This window comes from Schistocerca americana, chromosome 1 (genome assembly GCF_021461395.2).
Source record: "Schistocerca americana isolate TAMUIC-IGC-003095 chromosome 1, iqSchAmer2.1, whole genome shotgun sequence".
NCBI lineage: Eukaryota > Metazoa > Arthropoda > Insecta > Orthoptera > Acrididae > Schistocerca > Schistocerca americana.
In genome coordinates, this window is record NC_060119.1 from 461065191 (window position 1) to 461088200 (window position 23010).

Sequence of the window (23010 nt, forward strand, 5' to 3'; positions counted from 1 at the left end):
GTAACTCTGCAGGTGTCGGAGGACGCTAGGGTGGTTCCTCTGAAAGGGCGTGGCTGCTTTCCTTCTCTACCCTTCCCTAATCCGAGCTTGTACTCCATCTCTAATGACCTCATTGTTGATGGGACGCTAAACACTAATCTCTTTCTCCTAATGTACTCTAATCCACACATTCTGATAAATTATGGGAGGTGTAGCTAATAAGGTTCTCTTTTACTTTATTTTTGAGTGGCTTGGTGTTTCCAATTTCCTGCTTGGGGCTTACTAGCAGCCTGTTACAGAACTTTTCCCCATATTATAAAACATCATTCTGAACTCTAGACAGGGATGTAAATCAATTTAGGAATTTTTTATAGTTCTAGTATTGTAGCTAAATTTGCTTTTTTTTTATTAACTACAAATTCCATTTGGAGGTCAGTATGAGTGTAAGAATCCCTTGGTTCCATGAAGATCAAACAATGGAAAATCCAGGATGGAATGTAACAATATTGCTACTCACCGTATATCGGATGTGCTGAGTCTCAGATAGGCACAACAAAAAGATTATCACAAATAAAGCTTTCAGCCAGTAAGTGCTTCGTCAAAAATAGATCACTCACACACACACACACACACACACACACACACACACACACACACACACGACTGCAGTCTCAGGCAACTGAAGCCACACTGCGAGCAGCAGCACCACTGTATGATGGGAGTGGCGACTGGGAGGGTTAAGGAGGAGGCTGGGGTGGGGATGAGGAGGGATAGTAGGTAGTAGGGTAGGGGTGGCAGACAGTGAAATGCTGCTGGGGATTGTGCAGGGCGAGGTGGAGAGCAGGTAAGTCAGCTATGTGCTGTCGGAAGGGTAGAAGGAGGACAGGGGAGAGGTGAGGAACAGAGGGGTGTTGGTGGAAAAGGAGAGAAGTAGAAAGACTGGGTGTGATAGTGGAATGAGGGCTGTGTAGTGCTGGAATGGGAACAGGAAAGGGACTGGATGGGTGAGGACAATGACTAACGAAGGTTGAAGCCAGTAGGGTTACAGGAATGTGGGATATATTACAGGGAAAGTTCCCACCTGTGCAATGCAGAAAAGCTGGTGTTGGTGGGAAGGATCAATATGGCACAGGCTGTGAATCAGTCATTGAAATGAAGGATGTCATATTTAGTACCATGCTCAGCAACAGGGTGGTCCACTCGTTTCTTGCCCACAGTTTGTTGCTGGCCATCATGCGGACAGACAGCTTGTTGGTTGTCATGCCCACATAGAAAGCAGCATAGTGGTTGGAGCTTAGCTTGTAGGTCACATGACTTTCACAGGTAGCCCTGCCTTTGAGGGGGTAGATGATGTTTGTGACTGGACTGAAGTAGGTGGTGGTGGGAGGATGTATGGGACAGGTCTTGCATATAGGTATATTGAGCCATGAGGTAAGGGACTGGGAGCAGGGGTACCGTAAGGATGGATGAGTTTATTGTCTAGGTTCGGTGGGTGGCGGAATACCACTATGGTAGGGGTGGGAAGGATAGTGAGCAGGACATTTCTCATTTCAGGGCATGACGAGAGGTAATCGAAACCCTGACAGAGAAGTTAATTCAGTTGCTCTAGTCCTGGGTGGTACTGAGTTATGAGGGGAATGCTCCCCTGTGGCCAGACGGTGGGACTTGGGAGATGGTGAGAGACTGGAGAGAGATGGCATGGGATTTGTTTTAGTACAAGGTTGAGAAAATAATTACAGTCTGTGAAGACTTCACTGAACCCTCGGTATATTTTGAGAAGGAGTGCTCATCACTGCAGATGTTACAACCATGCTGCCAAACATATCATCCTTCATTTCAATGACTGCTTAATAGCCTGTGCCATATGGATCCTTCCCACCAACACCAGCTTTTCTGAATTGCACAGGTGGGAACTTTCCCTGCAATATATCCTATATTTCTGTAACCCTCCTGGCCTCAACCTTCGTTAGTCATTGTCTTCACCCATCCAGTCCCTTCCCTTTCCCATTCCAGCACTACACAGCCCTCATTCCACCATCACACCCAATATTTCTATTTCTCTCCACTCCCCACCTCTCCCCTGTCCTCCTCCTAACCTCCCGACTGCACACGGCTGCCCTACCTGCTCTCCACCTTGTCCCTGCACACTCCCCAGCAGTACTTCACTGCCTACCACCCCTACCCTACTATCCCTATCCCTATCCCTACCCACCCCAGCCTCCTCCTTACTCCCACCCATTCGCCACTCCCATCATGCACCGGTGCTGCTACTTGCAGTGTGGCTTGTTTCCTGAGACCGCAGTTATGTGTGTGCGTGTGTGTCATCTCTTTTTGATGAAGGCCTTACTGGCTGAAAGCTTTACTTGTGACAGTCTTTTTGTTGTGCCTATCTGTGACTCAGCGTCTCCGCTATATGGTGAGTAGTGACTTTCCTTTTCACAAATTTGGTTCCATGAAGAGAAGTACCACAGAAGTCCATAGAATAAACACTTAACCTTAACTGCATTGCCATGGGAGAAGGAGAATTAAACCGTAATACAGTAACACGCAAATGTATACAGTCCTACTGTGTCGCACAACTATTTGTAAGTCATAGACTTAAGCTGTTTGTAAATAATATGTTTGTTTGCAAGATACATGTTGAAAGTCTAATCAGAAAACTACAGAGAACAAAAAGACAGGACTATAAGAAACGCCACACAATTGATTCAGTGCATAAAAGACGTACAAGTTCCAGGCACGCCCACCCTCCTGTCATTTGATGTAGAAAATATGTATTCCAATATACCAATATCTGAAACAAGAAACATTTTAGAACAAAATCTTAAGACACACAGTGCACTTTCACATGAATATATCAAAGAAACAGCCAGGCTTCTAGAGCTAATAACAGAATAGAATTATTTTCAGTTCAATAATGAATTTTATTTACAAAGTGAAGGATTGCCAATGGGGTCTCCAGTGTCTGGAACCATAGCAAACATATTTATCAGTCATGTAGAACAGATTATGTTTAACAAAATAGTGTCAAATGGGTACAACATCCTATGCTGGATTAGATATATGGATGTCATCTTGTGCCTGATAGATGAACCAAACAATAAAATTGACCAGTTACACACAGACATAAATTCTGTTCATGATAAGATACATTTTACAATAGAGAAAGAGCAAAATAGACAGTTAAATTTCTTGGACATCACCATAAAGATTCAAAACAACCAACACACATTTGCCATATACCGAAAACTGACAACAACATTATACATGAGACATCATAACACCCCAATTCTCAAAAGCAGGCAGCACTTAGATAAATGCTCCACAGACTAAACACGGTACCATTAGATACAGACAATTACAAAAAAGAAATGAATACTATAATACAAATAGCCACAAACAATGGATACAAAGAGAACATAGTAACAAAGCTGAACAAGAAAATCAAGAAACAAAATAGGGCAAACACCCATCTGTCACCAACACGAGGACAAAATCACACACAAGCAAATACACAAAATACAAGAATAGAAACAACATAAAGTATGAAAGAAACACAGTAAAAGATGGTACACAATGACATACAACCACAAATACACACACATTCAAAAAACTCTCTCTCACCCACACACACAAAATTGTTCTATAGGTTGATAACACTCACAATGTGAACAAAACTAAACAAATAGCCATAAACACTGTCGCAGTGTTAAATGAAAAACGGTTAAGAAAGTCAGTTGTAAATAGTGCAGTGCAGGAAATAAAGCAAAATGACAAAAACTGCGAAGTGCAGATGTGCAATGAAGCCTGTTGACACCAGCCACTGCTAGCAAGAAGGGAATGAGTAGATTATGTAAAGAAACACCGTAAATAGCTTGCAGACCAACTTTATAAAGAAAAAGCTGTTTTTGACCCAAAACAATAAAAAAAAGTACCAGTACAAATGTGTATATCCAATTTACAGAACACCACAGAAGATGCTTTGTAAATAAAAGCAAAACATATCTGGTGTAATTCTTTTTAATTAGATTGCAGTCAGCTCAAGACAGATAACCTATGATGACAAGTGTTTGTAAATAATTTAGGAGTAAATGTAACAAATCACTGAATTGTAGATGTGTTGAGTCATTGACAGACACATCAACAAGACTAAACAATTTATTAGCTTTTAGATAAATTCTGTCAATGACTTAATGTCTCTGCTATCCAGTGAATTGTTTGTTATCTTTAGTCCCAAATTATTTACATTCTACTGGACATTCCATTATCATACTTCAGTCATGGGCAAATGTCTATAAGGTACATTACATATGTAGAATTGTGGACAGTTGGGAATGTGAGTCTCACGGGAAGCGTGCAAGGGATAAGTCCCTGCAGTCGCGCTATTCATCTGTGTCCTCAGTGGCTCAGATGGATAGAGCGTCTGCCATGTAAGCAGGAGATCCCGGGTTTGAGTCCCGGTCGGGGCACACATTTTCAGCTGTCCACATCGAGGTATATCAACAACACCTGTCGCTAGCTGAGGGTTTCAGTTAGTCATCAGTAAATGTATTAATTTTGAGGTCTTTAATAAGACCTGCAAGACATTCAATTTTCAATTCTGCATAAAATTTTAATAGTTTTTTATTCAGAATGAATGCTTTCTTGATATTAGCAACATCATACCAGGAAAGTATCTTGTAAGCCAATACTTTTGTCTGGAGGCCTGGGTAGTGAGCAGAATAAGGCTGAAATATGTTTTTTTGGTGTGCTGATTCCGGGTTAGTTTACCATTCACCTGTACTACAAAGAATTTTACCATTAATTTTCATTTAACAATGATCAAAATTATGTATTTATAAACCCTGCAAGTAATCAAGTTATTTCTTGTAAACTACTTACTTACCTATTCAGCTATTGCCTTCCCTGTGTCAATAATGATTATGTTCAAGGCACTTATTTATGAACTTGTGATTTCAGTGAACTTTGCAGATTTCAAAATATCTTTTAAATACTGTGATAGGTCAAAATCAGGAGCAGCGGAAGCACAAATCCTGTGCAGTGTCATATTTTATATTTGTTGTACTGATTCCAGCAATACAAGTGGAGACTATTAGTATCATCAGTACTACTGTATAAAGACAAGTCATTGATTAACATTATTATTAAAGAATTCAAATAGTGTTTGACTAATTCTCTTCAAATTTTGACACGATACTCTACTGAAGGTTCAGACAGACATGGGCTACATATTTGTAATATACAGGGTTGTCCATTGATCATGATCGGACCAAATATCTCATGAAATAAGCATAAAATGAAAAAACTACAAAGAACAAACTTGTCTAGCTTGAAGGGGGGAACCAGATGGCGCTATGGTTGGCCCATCAGATGGCGCTGCCATAGGTCAAACAGATATCAACTGGGTGTTTTTTTTGTAAATAGGAACTCCCATTTTTTATTACATATTCGTGTAGTATGTAAAGAAATATGAATGTTTTAGTTGGACCACTTTTTTTGCTTTGTGATAGATGGCACTGTAATAGTCACAAACATATGGCTCACAATTGTAGACAAACAGTTGGTAACAGATAGGTTCTTTTAAATTAAAATACTGAACTTAGATACGTTTGAACATTTTATTTCGGTGGTTCCAATGTGATACATATAACTTTGTGAACTTATCATTTCTGAGAACGCATGCTGTTACAGCGTGATTACCTGTAAATACCACATTAATGCAATAAATGCTCAAAATGATGTCTGTCAACCTCAATGCATTTGGCGATACGTGTAACTACACTCCTCTCAACAGTGAGTAGTTTGCCTTCTGTAATCTTCGCACATGCATTGACAATGCGCTGACGCATGTTGTCAGGCGTTGTCGGTGGATCACGTTAGCAAATATCCTTCAACTTTCCCCATTGAAAGAAATCCAGGGACGTCAGATCCGGTGAATGTGCGGGCCATGGTATGGTGCGTCGACGACCAATCCACCTGTCATGAAATATGCTATTCAATACCGATTCAACTGCACACGAGCTATGTGCCGGACATCCATCATGTTGGAAGTACATCGCCATTCTGTCATGCAGTGAAACATCTTGTAGTAACATCGGTAGAACATTATGTAGGAAATCAGCATACATTGCGCCATTTAGATTGCCATCAATAAAATGGGGACCAATTATTCTTCCTCCCATAATGCCGCATCATAAATTAACCCGCCAAGGTCGCTGATGTTCCACTTGTCGCAACCACCATGGATTTTCCGTTGCTCAATAGTGCATATTATAACGGTTTACGTTACCGCTGTTGGTGAATGATGCTTCGTTGCTAAATAGAACGCGTGCAAAAAATCTGTCATCGTCCCGTAATTTCTCTTGTGCCCAGTGGCAGAACTGTACACGACGTTCAAAGTCATTGCCATGCAATTCCTGGTGCATAGAAATATGGAACGGGTGCAATCAATGTTGATGTAGCATTCTCAACACCGACATTTTTGAGATTCCTGATTCTCGTGCAGTTTGTGTGCTGCTGATGTGCGGATTAGCCACGACAGCAGCTAAAACACCTACTTGAGCATCATCATTTCTTGCAGGTCATGGTTGATGTTTCACATGTGGCTGAACACTTCCTGTTTCCTTAAATAATGTAACTATCTGGCGAATGGTCTGGACACTTGGATGATGTCATCCAGGATACTGAGCAGCATACATAGCACACGCCTGGTGGGCATTTTGATCACAATAGCCATACATCAACACAATATCGACCTTTTCTGCAATTGCTAAACGGACCATTTTAACACGGGTAATGTATCATGAAGCAAATACCGTCCACACTGGCAGAATGTTACGTGATACCACGTACTTGTACGTTTGTGACTATTACAGCACCATCTGTCACAAAGCGAAAAAAGTGATCCAACTGAAACATTCATATTTCTTTAGATACTACATGAATATGTAATAAAAAATGGGGGTTCCTATTTTTTAAAAAACGCAGTTGATATCCGTTTGATCTATGGCAGTGCCATCTAGCGGGCCAACCATAGCGCCATCTTGTTTCCCCCTTCAAGCTAGACGAGTTTCGTTCTTTGTAGTTTTTGCGTTTGATGCTTATTTCGTGAGATATTTGGCCTGGTCACTATCAATGGACCACCCTGTATATGATATAAAGTATGTATCTAATAGTATATAGACTGGAAATGTTCTTAGCAAAAGTCTTGAAAAAGTTTTTGACCAATTTACTTCAAATTTTTAATGCAATATTCAAATGAACATTTGGATGTGTATATACTATATATTTTTATTATCTAAAAATATATGTAATATATAATATGGGTCTTAGCTAAAATATAGAGAAGTTTATTTATTTATTTATTTTGACCCAACATCAACACAAAAAAAGTTTTTTTTTTGTCCAGTCTTCTAGATAAGTCAGAGCCTTACTTACTAGAGTTATATATTATTGCCTGGCATTTTTATCTACACAACTTTTTCTAAATTTAGTTGAGAGAACAATGTTATATATATGGACAATTTATTATTGCAATACTTAGATTAAGGAATCTACAGTTTGTGACACAGTCTAAGATCTGAGATTACATATATTTTTAGATAGATGGTCTTCCATTATATGAGTGTACTAAATCTAGGCGCTCATCTATTGAATATGAAGGATTCTTTAGGAGCCACAATTTTAATTTCTTTCTTAGTTTGTAATGGGCAATTTGGAGGTAGTAGGATGGAAGCAATTCAGTAGTTTTATGCCTGCAAAGCGAGGGCTTTTCTCATAAAGTGTTGTTCTATGAGAGATGATGTGGGGTCTCTCTCTACCTCTAGTGTTGTGATCATGTATTTCTTTATTAAGTGTTTGTTACTGTTTACTGCCATAATGACTATCTTCAGTACATACACATTATGAATAGTTAGTATTTTAAATTCTTTAAACAAATTTCTGCAGGACTCCCTGGCAATTTTCTTTCCCATAATTCTAAGTGCCTTTTCATATTACCTTTACTGCTGTATCCCCATACCTCTATCCCACATCTTAGATGGGATTCAAATAGAGCAAAATATATTTGCCTGAGAGTGGTGATGTTACAAAAAGGTGTCAGTTTTCTTAGGACATATATGGTAGTACATAGCTTTTTGCAAATTTCAGTTTCACTCTGCATCAAGTGTCAGGCCAAGAAATTTGGTCGAGTATTGTTTTTTAATCTGAAACTAAGGAAAAATTGTTAGCCAACATGCTTCAAATTTGTACACAATATTCTAATAAAGATTCAAATGGACATAGGCTATGTATATTTTTTAGACAATAATGTATAGGTTTTCTGTTGAAACTGACTATGAGAAAGAAAATGTTGTGCTGTGAAAGTGTGCTGTTTTGTTTTCTTTCTCACTTTCGGTTTTAACTACAACAGCAGAGCATTTAAACCATTAGATGTATTGTTTCTCCCATATACATTCTTCCTCCCTATATATAATTTTAAATAAAAATTGTACACAACTGTGCACTGTTTTGTTTTCTATCATAGTCGCTTTTTAACACAAAATGTGAAAGTGATATGCATGGCTTATTGCCTTATGATTAGGACACTACTATGGAATCTCTATTGTGCAAAAGTCTGTAATGCTATCCATCTGCAGTTTAAAACTATGCAATATACTCTCAATGAAACTACTGTCCTCATAGTTAGAGCAGCAGGAGAGATCTCTCACATCCAGTATACCAATGATCCAATGATCCCAACCAGTTTACCCATTTATTTTAAGCAACTTAAATTCCCAGTCAAGTTTTTGTTGGCTGTGGACAGAGAGAAGAGGGAGAAGGATGTGGAGATAGGGGGAGGGGGAGATGGACAGAGAGAGGATGAGGAGCTGATGGACAGGGAGAAGGGGGAAGGAAAAGCAGACTATGACATACAACCAATTCCAAAACATATTTAGCAATTGCAGGTTTTGCTAGTAATAATCTAGTTTCCTAAGTGAGTTGTATGATCTCTACTATATCATAGAGAACTGTAATTGTGGTCATATGCTTATCTTTATGTACATAAATGTGTGGTCTTGCTCACATTTTAATTTATTTGAACAAATAGAACCTGTTACAGATTTGCAGCCATAATCAGTTAAAAATTCAGTGACAGAAAGAGTGTGGAGTCATAAATTTGACTGTGTGTTGCTGAATTTTTATGATATGGTGGTGGCCGTAAAATCAAAACCAGTTCTGTGTTCAGGTAAATTAAAATTTGACAATTGTACAGTTTATTTAGACATCATGGTTGCATATCTCCTCCAAAGGTAAAATATGATCTCATTTTATAAACAGATAACAGTCTTCGACCAGTTGCAGTGATAGCTCAAAATGAGAATGAGTCTCACAAACATTTCTAATATGGATAATTATCACTGATTTAATATTTTAAGAAACGTCTTTACTGGTTGTGCCCTGAAAGCTTGTTTATTAGCAATGCCTGTAGTGTCTACCTAAGTAAAATCTATATTTTATAGTTTTTTTTTAGTTACACTGAATCTTGAATTTTCTAGCTTCTTATGTTCTTTCTTACCTTCCTTTTCCTTTTAGGCTCAGAAATGTAGAAACTTTCAGTTTCTTCAGTGAAAAATTGTATCTTGTTGTTTATACAAGTAGTTCTTCCAGATGAAAAAAACTTTATATCTATTGTTTACAGCCATTCATTTGTGAGTTCAACAATAATATATTGTATTATGGTGTTTCTTAAAAGTCTCTGTTTTGTTTAACAGATCAATAGACTGTCCAGAGAGAATAATCGTGATGTCTGAAGTCAAAAGGAAATTAGTTTTGGGTATTGATATTGGAACAACATCTATAAAAGTCTGCATTGTTGATGCAGCCACAAAACAGACATTGTCTAAGCAGGCAAAGGATACTCAAGCAAATGTGCCTAGCGACCAAGGGTCAGAAGGAAACAAGCAAAATGTACCTAAAATTATTTCTGCACTGAATTTTTGCATATCTAGGCTTCCAAAGGATCAACTGAAAGATGTGAGTGTTTCATTGTGTACATTTCATTTATTTTATGGGTGTATTAGCAATTATATTGCCCTTAGAAATTAATGAGTTACTGTTTCAAATGTATATAAGTGAATTTGTTAGGTAATCATAAGAAGCTGAATTACTTCTAACAGCGATGCATCTGTATGCAGTTTAAGGTTTTAAAGACTTATCTAATCAGAAGTACAATATATTCTATATCTTCTTTTGTAATCAAGGAAAAACAAAAATAATTACAACTCAAAAATGTTATTCTAACTGACAACACTGACTGTCAGCCAACAACACATGTTACATATGTAATCCCGCTGTCTGCGGCATACTGTTGTAACACACTTGTTAAGAATCCTTGTTGTTTACATAAAATACAGCTTAGTTGGCAATGGAAGTCGTTTTATTTCAACAAATGACTCAGAAGTAGCCTCTTGAGTGTGATGATATTCAATCAAAATGTGGACCACACAAAACGGCAATGATGACATGTGTAAGTACAAAATGAGACAAAAACTTATTTTTTAACTTGAAACATATGAAAAAAACTGATGTGAGCTTTAAATGTGAACATTTTTAGGTTAGGCTTTACCGTGACTGTTACTGACATTAAATGAAACAACAAGTTCACTGTTACCAGTCACTGTTTTATTTATTTCCACGACGCGTTTCAAAGGTTTAAACTTCCATCATCGGGTGGATTTACATTAGTAAGTATTACATTTGTGTGTGTGTTGTGTTACGATTTTTGGAGGAACTTGTGCACTGCCTTCAATGGTCACAGGTTCCTTTTGCTGTCGTAACACATCACATGTATACTGCCACATTTGTAAACAAATATGGCTGATGATGGAGGTTTAAACCTTCGAAACACGTCGTGGAAATAAATAAAATGGTGACTGGTAACAGTGAACTTGTTGTTTCATTTAAAACTGATGTGTCTGTTTGTTAGAGCATAAATCATAACCATGTAATGTGCGATTACTCCAAATAGCCATATGTGACACAGTTAAAGATTTTTTTAAGCTCCAGTCTTCTAGCAGAGCTATTCCCACTGAGTTGGGAGTTTGGGGAGAAGTATTATGAATGCCAGTGCATCACATGGCAGCTTCTCTGGCATGCTGTAAGCAATCCAGATCAAGAGATCAAGCTGGCAAAGGGGTGCACTTTTTGTTTGCTTGTGAAGATAGTCATGTTGATGCCAACCAATGGGTCCACTGATTTTATTTGGTTGGTTAATGTAATCGGCTGCTGCCACAGCATGAGGTTGTTGTTGTTGTGGTCTTCAGTCCTGAGACTGGTTTGATGCAGCTCTCCATGCTACCCTATCCTGTGCAAGTTTCTTCATCTCCCAGTACCTACTCCAACCTACATCCTTCTGAATCTGCTTATTGTATTCATCTCTTGGTCTCCCTCTACGATTTTTACCCTCCACGCTGCCCTCCAATGCTAAATTTGTGATCCCTTGATGCCTCAGAACATGTCCTACCAACCGGTCTCTTCTTCTCGTCAAGTTGTGCCACAAACTCCTCCTCTCCCCAATTCTATTCAATACCTCCTCATTAGTTATGTGATCTACCCATCTAATCTTCAGCATTCTTCTGTAGCACCACATTTCGAAAGCTTCTATTCTCTTCTTGTCCAAACTATTTATCGTCCATGTTTCGCTTCCATACATGGCTACACTCCATACAAATACTTTCAGAAACGACTTCCTGACACTTAAATCTATACTCGATGTTAACAAATTTCTCTTCTTCAGAAACACTTTCCTTGCCATTGCCAGTCTACATTTTATATCTTCTCTACTTCAACTATCATCAGTTATTTTGCTCCCCAAATAGCAAAACACCTTTACTACCTTAAGTGTCTCATTTCCTAATCTAATTCCCTCAGCATCACTCGACTTAATTTGACTACATTCCATTATCCTCGTTTTGCTTTTGTTGATGTTCATCTTATATCCTCCTTTCAAGACAATGTCCATTCTGTTCAACTGCTCTTCCAAGTCCTTTGCTGTTTCTGACAGAATTACAATGTCATCGGCGAACCTCAAAGTTTTTATTTCTTTCAGCATGAGGATATCCAGAAAATGTGAAAACATTGTCAAAAAAGACATCTGCCAGTTCTACGTGGAAAGACATTGAGCTATGTACATGTATCTAAAGATATATCAACTTACATGCAGACACTGTAGTGCCTAGAGACAGTCCTTTGATGGATGTAATTGCCAAATCAGTATTAAAGCTGAACAGGGAATCATCTGTTAAGAAGATACACCAGTACTGATCTTCTGCCTAGTGTCCATGTTTGTACTGCAAATACTCCCTACTGTGATGAATGACACAGATCTCACTGGTCACCTCACATAAACACTAACTTCATGAAGCATTCTTCTTTCTGATAATACACTTCTTGAATTGGAGAAAAGGCTAATACTGGGATGGGGTGTGGTTCTATTCTTTGGAATGCACAGCTGGACGTATTGGAGACTGGAACTTGGAAAAGGGCTGGAACTTGTTGCAGTCCTTTTCCACTTGAGGCTGAATTTTCTGGATTTTAAAAATTGTTACGACATATTATGGACAACAGAAGGATGTACATTAACCACCTGACCACTTCTGTTTAACTTTGCCTTCCATTTTTAAATGGCTACCCATCACAATTTTTCTAGTAGATGATATCTCAGCACAGTCCAATCAAGTTAAGTATCTGTGTTGTCTTCCATCATTCTCACAGCACCAGCCAATATCCTACTACTAAACACAAAGCTGTTTCCCATATAGACGTAATGCAGACAGATTACTGTGCCATTGGCTTGCATATAGTGTTTTGAGTAGTGCTTTAATAGTGACAATGTGCGTAATATTTAGGTTAGGTGCTCTACATTTTTCTGAGTAAATGCTCATGTGATTTTCCCTAATTTATGAAAGTCAGTGTGATAGTTACACAGAAGTTGTCATTCACTTATTGTTCTTATTGACATTTAAGGTGGAGCATATTGGGATTTGTGGACAGATGCATGGTGTTATGCTGTGGACTAGTCAGGAAGGAGAAAAAGCTTGGGAACGAACAGAGGTGTTTACTGGTTGTAGATATGAAGCTAATGCCAAAGCTGTATCGGCACTATATACATGGCAAGACTCTCGTTGTGACCCACAGTTTCTGGCTACACTGCCAAAGCCTCAGTCACACCTTCATGTTTACTCTGGCTATGGATGTGCTACACTGTTCTGGATTGCTCGCAACAGGTACCAGAATAAGCTGTTTTTTCATACCTATATTTTTATGTTGTTTTAAAAGGATTTAACTTTGTTGTTGTTTTAACATTAGTAGTTTTAATTAATTTTAGACTTAGTAGATTTTAAAGTATTTTCAGAACTCTTTAGAAAATCTTCATAGTTTTACAATGTAGACTTACCTTATAAAATGTGGGCTGTCAGCTGAAGTTAAATTTTTCTGTGATAAGCCATACTGGAACAATTATGCCCTGGATAAGCCAGTATCATAAGTATTATGCGCTCACATCTTACAGGTAGTGGACTGAGGGAACGCAGGCATTTAAGTAATAAAAAGAAATAAAGTAGCCTCAGGCTGCTAGAATTGTTTTATTATTTCATGATCAATTTTGAGACTTTATGCCTCATCCTCAGATGTACCTGATCAATGTTATGTATTAATCTCCTATATCACAGCAGGCAGTCAGCTGAATTATAGGTGTGCCTGCTCTACGTCCATCCACAATACCACTCAAACAACACCTCATTGTTGAGGTAGAATGAAACTTGTAGGGATGTTTTCACTGTTTATCAAACAAAATTTGTATAATAACAATGGTTTGAGAAGAAGACAATCCCTCACAGCATAGCGCAAATGCTGAGCAGTAGATAGACATGTAAAAATGATGTAGAAACAATGTGTCAGCAACTTCCATTCTTCCTAAAATCACCTATATGTGGGGGACATCTGAACATAGTGATACACTTGCATGTGGGCACTGAACAGAAAACATCATATACTATAGTTAAATTCTTTTATCTTGGCGGCTCGCGCATGCCCGCCCAGACGCGGGAGATTGCTGCGTTGCCAGTTGCACACGACGCACGCGCCAATAGAAGCAGCGCCATAGTATAGCATAGTTCGCAAGCTTACCTGTAGGGGGGAGCGCGCAGTTCATGAAGTAAAGCTACCACGGCCGCATTAACCCTTTCGCTGCTACAAAGACGTGCTCCCTGCATTCCGCACTGTGGGCGATTTTGTCACTGCACTGCTCGCCTGTACAGACACATCGTGTTCCGACTGCTTTGACACTCTTATCAATCGATTCCACAAAAACAATTTGGCCCAAAAATTAGATTTTTACACATCTTCTTGACTGATAACTTCCCCCCATAAATGACGTAATTTTGTTTCTATGTTCAACGCAGTTATTATGCAGCATTAAATATAGTAAACCATTGCACGAAATTTTGAAGAGTTCGCAGAGGTAAAAGTCCATAGAGTATACAGTAAATTTTATATGAAATTTAGGTATCTTGTCCACATTTCACTCTCAACATTTTGGCAACTAAAATCGACGATACGGAAAGTATACGCTATGGACTTCTACCTCTGCAAACTCTTCAAAATTTCGTGCAATGGTTTACTATATTTAATGCTGCATAATAACTGCGTTGAACATCAAAACAAAATCAAGTCATTTATGGAGGGAAGGTATCAGTCAAGAAGATGTGTAAAAATCTAATTTTTGGGCCAAATAGTTTTTGTGGAATCGAATGATAAGAGCGTCAAAGCAGTCGGAACACCAAGTGTCTGCACAGGCGAGCAGTGCAGTGACAAAATCGCGCACAGCGCGGAATGCGACGAGCACGTGTCTGCAGCAGCGAAAGGGTTAATAAAGAGACAAAGCACTAGAAATTTCAAAAGATTGCATTCAAACGAATATAATTGGTGAAGGCACTTCGATATTGTTTTTAAATAATGAAAATATTTAGCACCACACAAGGTTTGAACTCATAACCTATTGGGTAGCAGCCCAACACCTTAACCGTTACGCTAACGCACCTCGTCTGACTATATAACGCCATGAGTGAGTACATAACGCAATGAGGACTATAATACGTCACGCAAAATATTGACAAACACTGTTGGTATGACTACGAATTACTCACGCTTCGTTGAAGTACAGTAGGAAATAAACAATTACCGCTGTTCTTTATTGCAAAAAAGCAGTTCGTGAGAGTGATACAAACACCTTTCCTTGCTATCGCCTGAATTAGGAGTCTTATTGCTTGTTTGGTTTAATTAATTAATAGAATATGAAGCAGTTGGTATAAAGAATGCTTTTTCCAAACTTTCTGTAAAAGAATGTCTGCTATCAAGACATTGCTTTTGTTCTATTACTTTATTTATGACTGAACGTTTCTAAAACTGAAGACACTCGTCCATGCTCTGCACTGCTGTCGAGATGTGGCAACGTCGTTCTCTGTTCATTGGCTGACTGTGTTTTGTGACGTCAGATGCGCAGAATGAACCTAAACTCGGCCGCCAACATAAATGACGCGCACTTTAGGGTAGAGGATATATAACGAGATGCAAGCGGTCCAAGGGCAGTCAGATGTGAACATACACACTAAAATTATAACTGAAATAAGGTTTGGGGGTAGGTTCTGGGAAGGGGGCAGAAGCAAATTCAGGATAAGGATGATCAAAGCCAGGTACTCGTAGTTATATGTGTGCAGGGGTGGGCGACACATGATGCACAAAATGTTTGGGAGTTGGGCTGCAGCCTACATAATCGTAGCTTGGACAAAATGTCCATCACCAGAGGTGGGTGAAAGGTCCACACATGCAACAGGACAATGCATGAACACAGTGCAGTGGAGTCACCTGGCCAGTAACGTAACACTGAGATACATGTTAGTTCATACTGTCAGGGTCATCCTGTGGATGAGCTGATGGGTGCTCCAGGGGGCAGTGTTGGAAGAGCCTTCTCTAACAGGCTAGGACTGGAATTGGTTAGGTGGACAGGAGTTGCACTTGAATTCTTCTTTGATTGTTGGAAGCAGGTATTAGATAATAATGCACAATGACTTTTCATTGATTTGGCAGAGGGCAGAACACTACTTTGAGATATGCGGGAGTGACATTGTGGAGCATGTTTCTCATTTCAAGGCACTGAAAAATGTAACTTACAATGGTATACTTGCTTTGTATTCCTTGGTTAGATTTTGATTAATCATTTACAAACAAGAAAACTACTTGGTATCTGGACAAAGTGCAACATAGAAGCATTTTTTGTCAGTGCCAAGCAGTATTTTTCTAAATGTTCAGTCAGTTGCTACATAGTTAGTTGTTTCTACATATACATCTACTTTTACAGCCATACCCTGAAAACCAATGTGTAGTGCCCAGCTGAGCATATGTTCCAGTGTACCAGTTATTATGGCTTTTTCCCATTTCATTCACATACGGAGTGCGGGGAGAGTGGTTGCTTAAATGCCTCTGTACTTGCTGTAATTAGTCTCATCTTGTCCTCACAACCGCTATGTAGTCATCAAGAAGGCTCTCCGTTTATTTGATTGTTAGATGTATTTTCTCTTCAGAATATATTTTTGAATTATTATTTTATCATATAATTGCTGAAGCTATGTTGTACTATACACAGATGAACCAAAAGCGAGGCTGCTCTGTTATTCTACCTTAACATCTCATTAATGTATGCTTGTAAAATTAATTCATAGTGTTTGTTGAAATCTTCAAGATATAGCAAAAGCTGTCAGATTATGGCAGTAAACTTTAACCTTTTTTGACTTCCCTGGTGCTTTTCAAGCTGTTCACAGCATGTACTTAACAGAACATCAGTCCAACATGTTAAGTGACACCCTCTCCACCTACAACAGCAAGAAAAAGAAACATCCACTGCGTAAGACAGCAGAGCAAATTTACATTCAGGGAAATGGTCTTGAAAATACAGCATCTGACAAGTCCTATATCATATCTACAGTGGCTTATTATATGCCATTTTGCATGCTGTTGAAGCACATGACCTGGTTACTGCCAAGAAAATGCTCTATTCATTAAATGATATCTTTTGTACCTATGGAAGAGACCAGTGACTTGATATCTAGATAAGCTGGTCACACTGGCTTTAAAAGCATCATCAGATTTTAAAATTAACAGTGCGGTTTAGGACTGATTTTGTTCTCTATTATGCATCCTGTGCATCACTGTTCTTTGTAAGATCTAGTGATGGCTGAAAGCCAAAACTGGTCATCTCTTATTTTGATTTTGTTCCCTGAGTATGTCTTACGCAAAACAAATTGTGCATCTGTACGCTTGTCAGTGAAAACGGGAGAGAATGAATGAAAATATAATATAGCCATTATACATATTTTATAATGTTTTGCTAAGAACATCATAAATTCAAGTGATTCTGAAATAAAGTGTGTGTTAGCAGTTTGTTGTCATCCACGAGCGTGCGCTGCGAAAGAGCAATACTGTGAACTTCTGACAGAGACCGCCACAGGCAAGTGTTTATTGAAACCCTGCCATGTTGTGCTTGTGCTCAGTTATCATATAATTACTGCTTGCATACATTTGCCGTATCTTATTATGTTCAGTGTATGTCAAGATTAGTGGTGTACACGCCACAGTCTAATAAGATTGTGCTACCATTCTTTGCTATGTAGTGTATCCAAGTTGCAACACAAGTGACAAGTATAGGATTGTTCTCCACATGGTTTTCAGTCTCTGATTGGTTCTCCATTGCGTCTACCATGTCTGATGGTGTTACTGATGAGTTTTTACACTGGCTGCTTGATCAGCAAGTGGTTCTTATTGCAGCGTTGCAGCGTCTCAGTCCACAGCAAGAGGCATTCATCACAGCGCAACACAATCAAAGCCACTTATTGCAAAATCTTGCCACAGTTTTGATCTGTTCAGGTCTATCTTCATCTACATCACCTGCCGTGTTGCCCCTTGCACCTCATGTTTCATCTGTTGCTTTCCCTTTTTTGTTTATCCCCCACCATTTCTGACTTAGGATGAGTCTGTCAAAGAATGGGAAGCCCACAAAAAACTGTTGCGACAGCATTTTCATGTGTTTGGATTGACTCATGTTACCTTATGACATGCTTTTTTCGTCTCTGTTATCACCTCGCATGTATCAACTCCTGTGCCAACTGTCCCCCCCCCCCCCCCCCCCCCCTCCAGGACCCGTAATGTGTGTGACTTTCTTTCGAAATACTACTGTAAACGGATTCAACATCATTGCCACTTAAGTTCTATTGGTATCACAGGAAACCAGAAGATTCCTATAAAACATGGGCAGCTGAGCTTCACGGTTTAAGCCATTGTTGTCACTTTGTCACTGGTGCACGGAAGGAGTCATATGCTAGTGATGCAATCATTTGGTTGACTCCCGATCATGAGGTTGGTGAGTGGGCCCTTCAATGTGAGAACCTCCCCCTCTACAATGTTCTGAATATTGCACAATATTTTGACCTTTTGAGGGCTGTTGGTACTTAAATTGAATCAATAAGTGAGGTTGCAGAAGTTCAACCCACTTCCCCCTGCTGTTTGTTGGACAGTTCACAGGGGGTGATATGGTGGCAGTGGTCTGTGTGTGTGTGCAGAATATCATGACAGCCGGGTCAGCTCACTGTGGCAGCCACAGTCGCAGCAGCAGCGCAGCTAGACCAGTAATGAACAACAATGCAAGTGCTCCACACTTCCCTCTTGTCCATCCTGTTTTGTCACTCATGATAGACAGGATGCCCTAATTGGTGGGCTGTTTGCCACCAGTGCAACAAAATGGGCCACATGTTTGTCATGCAAAATTCCAACAGCCTATTGCAGACGCTGACTTGGATGTCATTTGTGTATCAGCAATCTCTGTTGCACCCAATAAGCTTTTTATTGATATCAAGGTTTATCAGAAGGTTTTGCATGTGCAAATTGACATTGTTGCTGCTATGTCATTACTCAACTTTCTAACGTAAATTGACTTTGGTTCTCCCCCTTTAGCACCAGTGTCATGTACATATGTCACCTACAATAAACAAAGCATGCCGATGTTAGATGATTTATTAGCCCGTCATATATAAATCTGTGGTTCATCCGCTGAGTTTCCTGGTGGTGAACTGTGCATGCACAAAAAAATTTGGTTTGGACGCCTTCAGCCTTTTTGGGGTTATTGTCTCCAATGAAGTTGATCTTGTCTCTGATCAGGTGCCTTATACACAACTCGACCCCTTACGCTCTGAATTTTCTGCTCTGTTTTCTGTGGGCTTGGGTTGTGCCAATAATTTCAAAGCCCAAATTACCATTAAACCTTCAGTCAGATCCCATTCCTTTCAGGCTTGCCCAGTGCTGATGGCACTCTGTGACCAAGTCGAGGTGGAGCTTGACCCTCTCACAGCCTCTTGTGTTGTCCAACCAATCACATCCAGTGAATGAGGTACCCTCCTAGTCATTGTCAAGAAGCTATCAGGATGGTTACACCTTTGCAGCAATTTCAAACTTTCTGTCAATGATCAGTCTATTATAGGCATGAACTTTTTTGCTAAGCTCACCAGATTGACCTCTCATGTTGCATATTTGCAGCTTCCCATTGATGGTGATTCTTAGTGGCTCTTCGTTGTTAACATGCCTTTTGGCATGTGCCAATACTTGTAGTTATCATTTCGTGTGGCCAGCATCCCAATGGTTTTTGAACAGTTTCTTGAACAACACATGAGGTCTGAACCTGGCTGTGCCAAATATGTTGATGATATTGTGATCTCTGGCTTCTCCACTGCTGAAAATCTCAATATCTTATGTACACTCTTTTTGGTGTTACAGGCTGCTGGGTGAAGCGTTCTATCGTTTATCGTGGGTTTGAGGTCTGTAGTACTGATATCAAACCCCTTCATCAGAATCTCTCTGCCATTGTGGCCCTTCCATGTCCTACATCAGTCAAGGAACCCCAGGTGTTTTTAGTTAGGATTGCTTATTATCATCAGTTTTTGCCAGAGGCGGTGTTGGTTGCACAACCATTACATGCCTTGATGCATAAGGGGGCATCTATCCACTGGTTGCAAGCATGTGAAATGGGGTTTTGCAAAATGAAGTCTGTGTTACAATCTGCACCTTGCCACATAACCTACCATCCGGGTCAACATTTAGTGTTAGCAACAGATACATCCCAGCATGGCCTGTGGGCAGTATTAGCTCATTAATATTCTGATGGCTCTGAGCAGTCTGTTGCATAAGCATGTCAATACTTAATTTGGCTCGGACTAGATACTCACAAATAGAGAAACAAGCCCTTGCCATTGTTTATGCCTTAAAGACATTTCATGTTTTCCTGTATGGTGTAAAATTCCATTTAATCATGGAGCACAAGCCATTAGCTTTGCTGTTTAACCTCTCAGCGCCATTGTCAGGCAAAGCAGCGCATTGTCTTCAGTGTTGGGCGCTGTTCCTCTCTCAGCTCAAGTACGAGATTCACTTCTGCCCCATAGCTAAAAACATGAATGCTGACTTGCTCTCCTGTCTTCCGGCCAGTATGAACCCACTTTTTGATCAGCAAGGGTTACTTTGTTTCTACATTGATGACTGTGCTCCACAGACTGTCAATGGTTTTCCAATCACTAGCACTTGGGTCTTGCAGGCTCATCCTAATGATTCGATTTTACAGAAAGTGATACATTGTGTACAATGTGTCTGGCCCGAGGCACCTCCACTATGGGCATCTAACCCCCCTCTGTAACTACTATGTGTTTCAGCATTGTTTCTTGTCATTGATGGTATTCTACTCTTTGATACAGACTATTCAGCTCCTTGTGTAGTCATTCCCTCTGCTCTCTGTTCAGAGATCCTGCAATCCCTGCACACTGACCACTGGGGTGCAGTAGCATGTGACGCACTAAGGCATTAGCCTGCCTTCATGTTTTCTGACTTGGTTTGGACAGCAGCATCACTCATATGGTTATGGCGTGTACTCAATGCACATCATAGCCAGCTGCCCTGCGGGTAACGTTGTCTCCATGGCCACAAACTTCACAGGCCTGAGACTGCCTCCACATCGATTTTGCCTGCACTTTCCTTAATGCATGCTGGCTAATACTAATTGATGTATTCTGTTGGTTCCCTTATGTTGTTCATTGCCTGCTAACTTCAGCCTCTGCCACCGTGGCAGCTCTGTTGAAAATTTTATCCACTGAAGGACTTCTGGCAACTTTGGTCTCTGATAATAGCCCTCAGTTTTTTTCTCAGGAGTTTGTCTCCTCCTGCAATGCCCATGGGATTCATACATTTTTGCCCTGCCCTTCCACCTACAGTCCAGCGGTGAGGCTGAAAGGTTGGTTAGAATGTTCAAAACACATGTGAAAAGGTATGCAATTCACTCCCTGTTTGACGTTTCCTTGGATCAATTTCTGTCTCCTTATCAGTTCATGCTGTTTGGCAACAACAGCCCCACCCAACTGCCCCAGAGGCATCAACCCCAGATGCTCCTGCATCTCCTGTGGCCTGACCAGGATCGCCAACCCGTGCAACCGTTGTCCCATTTCCAGCCCAGGGTGGCTGTCCGGCCACGTGGGTCTACTCATCACCCAAAATGGATTCCTGCAGTGATCCCCCAATGCTGTGGCCACTGTCTCTGTGATGTCCATATGGAGGAGGGCCTCTGTGCACGTCATTACTACCAGTTGCTCCTGTGTGTAGATGACTGGACAACCCTGGCGAGAACACCGACATCGCCACACCAGTCTGCATCACTCGAAGGATCACCTGATGTGGATCACCTGATGCTGCCGCCGTCCACACCAGAGCCATCTTCTCTATCTCATCTGCCAACTGTGGGGCACCACCACCAGCAGGGCCTGCTGAACCTGATGTGGCCATGGAGCTCATGCCAATATCACCCATATCTCCATATGGGTTGACATGATAAGGTGGACTGTGACGATGCGCCCCAAGTTCTTCCGATCATAGATCCCAGTGTTAGCACATCATCTCGGTCAGAGCCTCACAGAGGAAGACACCATCTAAATCTCATGAATCTAAGCTGTTCTCTAAGGGAGGATGAATGAAGTAAAGTGTGCACTTGAAAGCCATGCAGATTAGCAGTGTGTTGTCATCCCCAAGAGTGCACCAAGGGAAAGCAATGCTGGGAACTTCTGATAGAGCCCACCTCGGGCAAGTGCCTATTTAAACCCTCCCGTGCTGTGATCATACTCAGTTATCATGGTATTACTGCTTGTATGCATTTGGCTTATCTTATTGTTTTCAGTGTATGTTATGGTGATTGGCATACATGCCACAGTCTAATAAAGTTGTGCTGCCTTTCTTGGTTGTGCTGTGTGTCCAAGTTTCAACAGATTCCTTATTTGAAAAGAAAACTCAGCAATTAACATCTGCTTTTAGGTAATGGAAGTTCATTTTGTCAAAAACTGGCATGGTGATACTGTAGATATACCATACATATGTTCATTTCTCTACGTAAAAAAACACAGTAACCAATTACAATTTTGAGCCTCTCAGAGTTCTTCAGAGAGCCTTATGAACACAAACTACCAGAGTTTGATACTGATAATGGTATTATTTCACCAAACTAAATAGAAATGCCAAATTGTGTTTTCTTTGCATATATAGAAAATAGGATGTTTTTAGTACTTTAAACATTTTAACTAAAAGTGTCTCATTGTGGCAGAATGTTCAGTCTTATTTTCAGTGCATAACTGAACGTATTTCATAATGTATGGTGAAAATCCAAAACTGGAGAGTTGGTTTCCTCTACGTTCAGTTTATAAAATTATGTAGGAGTTTGTCTAATTACTTTGTTAAGCAATATGAAAGTATCTTATCCAACCACGTGAATATAAAACCTAAGATATGGCTTCCCTGATAGATTTAAGCAGAGTGCCAGATGAGAACTTGAATTTTGCTTTGTGCTTCTTGGATGCAAAGAAATCCCATCTGTACCAAACAAGCACACCTGACAGATTGACTCAAAGCTCCAGTTTGCCAATA

General features: G+C 40.0%; 1 protein-coding gene across 1 annotated transcript in view; it reads left to right on the forward strand.

Moving 5' to 3' along the window:
* The window catches only part of LOC124603273 (sedoheptulokinase-like), a 107265-nt gene that overhangs the window by 17038 nt on the left and 67217 nt on the right, over positions 1-23010 (forward strand). Inside the window, exons 2-3 of the mRNA XM_047136385.1 lie at positions 9732-9993; positions 12985-13244. Of these exons, the coding sequence (XP_046992341.1) occupies positions 9763-9993; positions 12985-13244 (491 nt within the window). The 5' untranslated portion in view covers positions 9732-9762. The remainder of the gene's footprint in view (positions 1-9731; positions 9994-12984; positions 13245-23010) is intronic.